Raw genomic sequence first — 8,944 nt, 5'->3', positions numbered from 1 at the left:
CTAGCTCTGTTTAAGTCTCGGTAGTCTACGCACATGCAGACTTTTCCATCTTTCTTCGGCACCGGTACAATGTTGGCAACCCATTGTGGGTATTAGCGACTTCCAGGAAACCAACGTCAAACTGCTTTCTCACCTCTTCTCTGATCTTGAGAGCCATATCAGGTCGCGTCCTTCTTAGCTTTTGTTTGACAGCAGGGCATTCTTCTTTAAGGGGAAGCTTGTGGGTCGCGATGTCAGTGTCTAATCCGGGCATGTCTTGGTATGACCAAGCAAACACGTCATCATATTCGTGGAGGAGCTCTATCAGTCTTGCCTTTACTGTATCTTGAAGCGTTGCGCCTACCTTTACTTCTCTTTTATCTTCTTCTGTCCCCAGATTGATAACTTCAACGTCTTCCTGGTGTGGTTGAATAACCTTTTCTTCTTGTCTGAGTAATCTGGCCAACTCTTCAGGGAGTTCACAATCTTCCCCCACTTCGTCTTCAACTTGGTAGATTGGACAATCAAAGTCATATTGGACCATAGCATTGTCGTTATCAATAGTCTCGATGGTGTTTATGCATGTTATGATTTATGCAGTTTATTTAGAAAGTGCGTGCATAAAAAATTGATTGCCATTTTCGTAAATAGATCAAAACGAAAGAAAAGGAACAAAAATTTGAATGCAAAACGTCATTTCATTAATGATAAAAACTCTTGAAAAAGATAAAGGAGGCCCTACAACATGCCACTGTGCCTTGGGCAGAGCACAGGGTTTTGTCTAAAAATGATAAAATTACTTTTGAAATATTTGGGGAACTTCCACAGCCTTCCAGTTTGTTAGTTCTTCATTAGGTGCGGCTTGACGCATCCAGTTGGACACCCCCTCCTTGCGGCCTTCTTCACTGATCATTGCCACCTGCTTGCCAAAGATGTGGCCAGCGCTGGTGAACGTTTTCTCCACAGAAGGAATCTTCTCTTTGTCAGATTGGCTACCAACTTTGTCTGATGATGGGTCATACCCCAGGCCAAACTTGTCTCGTTTCTCTTTCACTTCCACCACTTTGCCCTAGTCTTGTGCATCTTCACTTTCCATAACAGTTTTTGCTCCCTGCCATGGATGGTCCTGATTTCGGGACCTCCAAGGTCTGTTGAATGGCCATCATGTTCACTACTTCCAAGGATTGGAAGGGTGTCTCAGTGATTTCGCCATCCACCTCGATATATCGAAAAGATGTTAAGTGACTGACCAAGATATCTTCTTCTTCTCCAACCACAATCATTTTGTCATTTGTGATGAATTTTAGTTTTTGATGCAGAGTGGAGGTGACAACACCTGCGGAGTGAATCCAGGGTCTCCCGAATAAGCAACTGTAACCAGGATGTATATCCATGACCTGGAATGTAATATTAAAAATTGTTGGACCTATCTTGGTTGGTAAGTCAACCTCTCCTATCACTGCTCGCCTTGAGCCATCAAATGCTTTTACGATTAGGGTGCTGGGCTTCATACTTATCCCTTCCACTGGCAGTTTTATCAAGGTCATTTTTGGCATGACGTTCAAAGAGGAACCTGTGTCTACCAACACCCTTGACAATATAGTATCCATGCACTTCAAGGAGATGTGGAGAGCCTTGTTATGGTTCTTTCCTTTAATCGGTAGTTCATCATCATTAAAACCCAAGAAATTTCCAGTAGTCACACAAGCTATCACGTCATCAAACTGTTGTATTGTTATGTCCTTGGTGATATAAGCGGCGCTCAATACCTTCAACAGCGAATTCCTGTGTGCTTCGGAGTTAAGTAGGAGAGATAACATGGAAATTTTGGAAGGTGTTTGGTTTAGCTGGTCCACCACCTTGTAATCGCTTTTCTTGATTATTTTTAAAAACTCCTCAGCCTCCTCACGAGTGACACCAGCTTTAGGAGATAGGTGCATGTCTTGCATCCCCTGATTAGGAATGGGGATCTGGACAACGGCCTCCTTCCATTTAGCTCTCTCAGAAGTATCAGAATTTCTTGGTGCGAACACTCGGCCGCTGCGCGTCATTCCTGCTGGCCCCATAATTGAAGTGACATTTGGTTCGTTAATCATTAAAGGTTTATCTTCTTGCCCCTGCTTAAAAGCTCTATGCTGATATATCCATGGGGATGCCTTCTCATCTTTATATTCGAATGGTGCTTGGAACTCTATCACCAACAGGCTTATAGGTATTTCTACTTTGACCTCATCATAGGGGATATCTACCACGGCTATCTCTTCCTGACGCTTGCTCTTGACACGGTAAGTTATTTGTAACTCGCCTCGATCCAACATTTGTTGTATAAAACTCCTCAACCCTTCATTATTCTCTTCCTCCACTAGCTCTTTCAGGATCAGACCACTCTTCAGCAATTGTGCTCCTATCATGGTGATAGGGGTTTGAATCTCTTCAACCTTACAGATCAGTTTGCCTTCATCACTCTCCTCAATGGCACTGACGGAAGCATCCTTATGCGTCGGCATGGGGTTGGTATTCACGTTCGGGCGTCTTAGAGTGAAAGAAACGTCCTTGGCTTCGATCAAGTCTTGTACTCGATTCTGGAATTCGAAACAGTTTTCCAAAGTATGACCAGGTGCTCCCATGTGAAATTCACAATGGGCATTAGCGTCGTATCCAGGTGGATACGGAAAAACAGTTGGTTTTAACTCCCTCAATGTTAGAAGGCCCTCCTTCTGCAGATATGGGAATATATGACTATAAGGTACTGGTAGAGGATCAAGTTGTCTTCTTGGAGGTCTTGGCTTGAACTGTATTGGTGGTGCGGTATTTTGCTGATGATGATGTTGATGATCTTGTGGTTGATACATTTGTTGTTGCTGTATTGGCTGTTGATAGGGTATAGGTACCACGGCAGCGGCTTGACCAAATGAAGCTTGTTGCTTTCCTTTATAGTTCCTGGATATGGCGTTTGTTTCACCTTCTCTTTTCTTTGGGAAGCCTCCAGAATATTTCTTTGGTGCGCTAGATGCTGTCACTGCTCCAGGAATCTTTCCATCCCTCAACCCCTTCTCTATGCAGTCTCCAATCGTAACTAGATGTGCGAAGTCAGATGCGGCACTGCTCACTAATCGATCAAATAATGGGTCCTTCAAGGTGTCTTCAAATATCCCGGTCATTTCCTTCTCAGACAATGGTGGCTCTACCTGAGCAGCCAATTCTCTCCACCGCTGGGCGTATTCTTTGAATGACTCACTCTCCTTCATAGCCATCCCTTGCAACTGCATTCGGTCGGGTGCCATATCTAAGTTGTATTTGTACTGACGGAGAAATGCGTCAGCCAAATCCTTCCAACTTTGAATTCGACCCTGTTCTAAACTCATATACCATCTCAGAGATGCTCCACTCAAGCTGTCTTGGAAACAGTGTACAAGTAGTTTGTCATTTTCGATATGAGCAGCCATTTTCCTGAAGTACATCACTAAGTGACTTCTTGGACAAGTCTGTCCTTTGTATTTCTCGAAATCAGGGGTTTTAAATTTAGCCGGGATGACTAAATTCGATACCAAACGCATGTTCATGGCAGAAGCACCGAAGATGTTGTTTCCTTCTATGACTTTGATTTTCTTTTCCAGGGCACGGAGCCTATCTGCAGCAGGATCTGAAAGTATCTTAGGCTTTGGTTGATCAGGCATATAGAATGCATCATACTGGTCATCTCCAATTTCGGATCCATGATGAGTAGACGTATCAAAAGGTTCTACACGGTCTCCATCTCCTTTGCCTCCTACCGGTATCTGAACCAATCTCTTCTTGGTGGGGACATAACTTTCGTCTTAGGGATTCGGACCTGGCGTGCCATCATTCCTTTTTGCCCTAGCTTCTTCCTCTTCGCTCCTCTCTCTCTCTGAGCGATCGCCAGCATTGTCTCCAACAGTTGATCCATCTTCTCCTGGATCGTATTGATGTCTGTCCTCATGGTAACCTGGTTGGCCTCAACTTGTTCCAATGTCATCTTCTATTTGCTTCGCGTCTCGTACCGGTGTTGATTAGTCAGTGTGGCTGGATAAAGGGTAAAAAGGTTGGGTAAGTTTTTTTTTTGATTTTCATGAAGTGTGATGCATAATGAAGATGCAAATGTTATGCATATTTTACTTCCAGGGAGTCATTCGAGTTTCATTAGTTGTTAGTAATTCGAAGAAACAAAAAAATACTTATAATAGCAATAACGGAGTAATTTTTAAACGTCATTCATTCCCATACATAACATAGAGGTCCAAAAAGTCATAGTTCAAAAGTACATTTGTTTAAATGAACAAAAATACAAGACATAAGCAAATTAAACAACTGGCTTTCTGGCCTGAAGCTCTTCTAGTTCCTCATTGAATCTCTTCAACAACCCTTTGCAGAGTAGAACGAAATTGATTATGGCTGGAGGAGTGCTATCTTTTTTCAACTCTTCGACTGCGTCTCTCAACCTCCATGGCAACTCTTTAGCTGCCCAATTACAGAATCCTACTAGCCCATCGAGTTTTGCACGAAACTTATCCCTGTCCCCTTGTAAGAAGTCTATGGTCTTCTTAAAGGATTCATAATCTTCAATCACATAGTCTCGCTCTTTTAACCATATGTGTGAGAGGATTCTTTACCTTGAATTAATTTTTAATGATAGCAAATTGTGTGATCATCATCCAAATGTTGGTTGTACATTGCATTACATGATACATTTGTGTTTTTATTATGTTTTCCATCCCACTCTATTGTTGTATAACTGTACATATAAACCTACATTGATACTTCCCTTAAAATAACAATTAAAATGCATTTTATGTCAGTATGCATCAATACATAAGTCTCTGCATCGATACATACAGCATGTGATAAATCACAAAACCTTTTCTGTTCAGTATGCATCGATGCACACGAGTCATGCATCAATACATGGAAGGCTAAAGACTTTATGCATCGATCCACACGATCCCTGCATCGATACATGACTAATTGAAACAGCCTGTGTGTCAATACATGCGCATTAGGCATCGATACATACTAGTGAAATAATCACATGCATCGATACATACGAATTATGCATCGATACATGATTAATAAATTTCACCAAAAATTCACCTATCTTACAGTATGCATCGATACACACTCTTATGCATCAATACATAAAGCTGTTTTATGTTATAACAGTAACGGTTTTGCAGCATATATAAGACAGGTTATGACAGCAGATCAAGGCACGAATTTATTGAGGGAAAACAATTGAACACAAGATCAAAAGCAGTGTTGGAGCAATTGTTTGAGAGCAATTAGAAACCTGAAAGAGACTTCATCTTCTTCATCTTCTCAATCACTTTTCTTCAAGAACATTTACACATAACCATTCTTGTTCTTTGGATTAAAGAAGCATCGAGATAACGTTCAGTGGTACGATCAAGGATCTAGCTGTGGTTTGCAGTGGAACGATCGAGGATCTAGCTGAGTTGAAGATTGAAGGGGGTTTCTAGGAAAAACCTACTGGTTTGTCCTTCAAGAACTGGAGTGTTCTTGAGGGTTTGGGAGTCACGTTTGCAGAACATATTCAGCCGCAGCGTTGCGTTTGGAGATCGGGGGATTTCGCAAGCAGGTCGTGGAACCGGTGAATTGTTTGCAATTTCGTGCAGGAAAATCTTGATCTTGCTCAGATCAAGTGAAGGTTCATACAAGAAGAAGTTCTTAGAGTTTAGAATTCTGTCTTTGTATCATAACCTTGTATCAACGGATTCGGCAAAAATTGATAATCAAAGTTCTCAATTTCATTTGAAATTGAGAGGGAGACGTACCCACACGCGAGGACGGCGTGGGGAACTTCCTTACCAAATCTCTGCGTATCGTATTCTTACCTTACTCCTCTTTACGTTTCAAAACTGTTTTCGCAATTTCAGTTAGTGTGTGGTGATTGTTCCTGTTGCAAGACAGCAGTGGCAAGAAAACTTTTAATCAAACTCCATTGCTGTTTATCATCGATCACATACACACCAACTGTTTGACAAAACGGTTAACTAGATTTTATTCATTGGAAATAGACTTTAATGATAAGTGCATTCAATTAGGTAAAATTCTGGTGTGAATTGTTTCTGTCATTCTCATTAAAATCCAGCAATTAAACTTGTGTGTCCGGCTTTCTAGTAGCGGTTCAGAATAGACGGAAGTCGATTCGGAACTGATTTTTCCGCCAACTCTGAAAACTCTGATAAAATTTCAAATCCGTTAAATTTCAAAGAGGTGATCTATTCACCCCCCCCCCTCTCGATCACTAGCCACACCGTCTAACAAGTGGTATCAGAGTGCCGGTTCGCTGGTGCTCTGTGGCTGCCTGTAACAGTATGGATTCTGAACCAAAGGGGGCGTATAATAGAGCGCCTATTTTCAACGGTGAAAATTACGGCTACTGGAAAGACTGCATGCGAGTTCATATAAATTCTGTGGATAGGCTAGTATGGGCTGCCATTGAAAACGGTCCGTTTCAAATTACTATGACTAATGCAGCTGGCGCCATAGTACCTAAACCAGAAGATGATTGGAATGAGAAAGATGAGAAAAAGTGGTCGTGTGATTGGAGAGCTCGAAACATGTTAATTTCAGCACTTGGTGTTGATGAGTATTATCGAGTATCCCATTGCACGACAGCTAAAGAAATGTGGGACGCTTTAAAAGTTGCCCATGAGGGTACTACTGAAGTAAAACAGTCCCGCATTAACACACTCAATCAAGAGTTTGAGCTCTTTCGCATGAAACAAGGAGAATCCATCTCCGACATGCAAAAGAGATTCACTCATCTAACTAACCGATTGAATGCTCTTGGAAAACCTATTTCCAATGAAATTGCTACTAATAAAATTCTCAGGTGTCTTAGCAGGGAGTGGCAACCTAAAGTAACAGCAATCAAGGAAGCCAACGATCTAACAAGACTTACGATTACAACTTTGTTTGGAAAGCTGGAAGAACATCAGCAAGCATTGGAAAGTCTTGAAAAATATGAGAACAAAAGTAAGAAGGAAAAGGAGAAGAAAAGAGACAAAGAGGGAGAGAAGAAGCCAATAGCTCTTGTGGCCTCTAGCTCTAAGTCCTCACGAAAAGAGCAAAGCGACAATGATTCAAGTAGTGACAAAGACTCGGATGATGAGGAAATGGGACTGTTTGTAAAGAGATACAATAGATTCATTCGAAAGAATGGAGTCAAGCATTCTGACAAAAATCTCATGAAGTTTCGAAAACAATCTACAAATTCGAAACAAGAAGAGAACAAGAAGAGTAGAGGAAGAGGATCCTGTTTTAATTGTGGTAAATCTGGACATTATAAAACGGATTGCCCTATAAAGTATAAGGATCAAAGAAAGGATTCACCAAAAGGGTACAGCAAACAAAGAAGAGCGTACATTGCATGGGAAAGTGATAGCGATTCATCAAGCACACAAAGCTCAAGTGATGATGATGAAGCAGCAAATCTGTGCCTTATGGCTCACACAAAAAATCTGTCCTACCACAAGAAGAAAAACAATGACAAAAAGGTAAAACAAGCCTACTACAATAATTTCTCTTCTATGTCTTTTTTGGAACTAAAAATAGCTTTTGAAAAACTGCACAACGAAGTTGTAGATGCTTTTAAAAGACTATCTTCCGACAAACATATTTTTTCATTTTTGGAAGGTAAAGTAAACAAAGCTGAAATTGAGTTAGAAGCGTTGAAAGCTAGTATTGCAGAAAATTCAAAAAATATTGACATTGACGGATGTAGTAGAGTTAGGTATTGTGACGCTTGTTATATTTGGCAAAAAGAGGTAAACACTCTTAAGGTCAAATTAGAGAAAGCGCTACAACCTAAAGTTACTTATGCCGTTGACCCCAAGTTGTTTAAGAAGTCATTGAATCCTCCATATGCAAAATACTCTTTTATTCTAAAGGATTCAATGAACAAGAAACAACAAACACATCATCATGGTTTATGTCATTATTGTTGCCATGCTGGCCATACCATTGAGAAATGCAAATTTAGGAGATTTCTTGTCCCTAAAGGCATTTATCAATGGAAGCCAAAAGGCAACCATGTTAGCACTTACCCACTTGGACCCAATGAAAATTGGGTACCAACTTCTCTCTTTTGATGTTGTAGGATGAGTGCCTTGCCTCCGCAGATAGAAGGTGGTTTCTTGACAGCGGCTGCTCAAGGCACATGACCGGTGACATATCGCTTTTTATAGACTTCAAGGCAAAGAAAAAGGGATATGTTACTTATGGAGACAACAACAAAGGAGCTATACTCGGCAAAGGTAGTGTAGGTAATCCCTCCACCACTACTATTTCAAATGTCCATTTAGTTGAGGGACTTAAACACAATTTGTTAAGCATAAGTCAACTATGCGACATGGGCTATAAAGTGTCGTTTACAAAAACTTGCTGCATAATTGAACATGTTGAACAAAACATTGTGTTTAAGGGTGTAAGAGTAAACAATATCTATATGCTTGACTTGTTTGATGTACCTTTAACAAATACTAAATGTCTAGTCACCTTGAATGATGATTTTTGGCTTTGGCATAGACGTTTAGCGCATGTTAACTTCGATTTGCTAAATAAGGTTGTATCTAAGGATCTAGTAGTCGGTCTACCAAAAATAAAATTTTCAAAAGACCACCTATGTGACGCGTGCCAAATGGGAAAGCAAACAAGGGTGTCTTTTAAATCTAAAAATGTAATTTCAACTTCACGACCCCTTGAGCTTCTCCATATGGACCTCTTTGGACCTTCTAGGACAAAGAGCCTAGGTGGAAATTACTATGGCTTTGTAATAGTTGATGACTACTCTAGATTCACTTGGACTATTTTCCTTCATAGCAAAGATGAAACTTTTTCTGCTTTTAAAATTTTTGCAAATCTGTCCCAAAACAAAATGAATTCCAAAATAGTTACAATTCGTAGCGATCATGGTGGTGAGTTT

General features: G+C 40.6%; 1 protein-coding gene across 1 annotated transcript; it reads right to left on the bottom strand.

The window, feature by feature from the left end:
- Positions 1 to 1,455: 1,455 nt before the first annotated feature.
- On the bottom strand, positions 1,456 to 3,140 carry LOC127122128 (uncharacterized). Its single transcript, XM_051052518.1, has 2 exons — positions 1,839 to 3,140; positions 1,456 to 1,569 (listed from the first exon to the last, which is right to left on the bottom strand). The coding sequence occupies exons 1-2, from the start codon at positions 3,138 to 3,140 to the stop codon at positions 1,456 to 1,458; spliced, it is 1,416 nt and encodes a 471-aa protein (XP_050908475.1).
- Positions 3,141 to 8,944: the final 5,804 nt, after the last annotated feature.

The sequence above is a fragment of the Lathyrus oleraceus genome, chromosome 2 (genome assembly GCF_024323335.1).
Source record: "Lathyrus oleraceus cultivar Zhongwan6 chromosome 2, CAAS_Psat_ZW6_1.0, whole genome shotgun sequence".
Lineage (NCBI taxonomy): Eukaryota > Viridiplantae > Streptophyta > Magnoliopsida > Fabales > Fabaceae > Lathyrus > Lathyrus oleraceus.
This window is presented reverse-complemented; position numbering and strand designations above follow the sequence as displayed.

Bases quoted from the DNA above. Each gene is read 5' to 3' on its own strand.
- LOC127122128 (XM_051052518.1), bottom strand. From the start codon at position 3,140: ATGACCGGGATATTTGAAGACACCTTGAAGGACCCATTATTTGATCGA. The intron at 1,570-1,838 runs GTGGTGGACCAG...TATATTGTCAAG, and splicing joins TCAAGAAAAGCGATTACAAG to GGTGTTGGTAGACACAGGTT.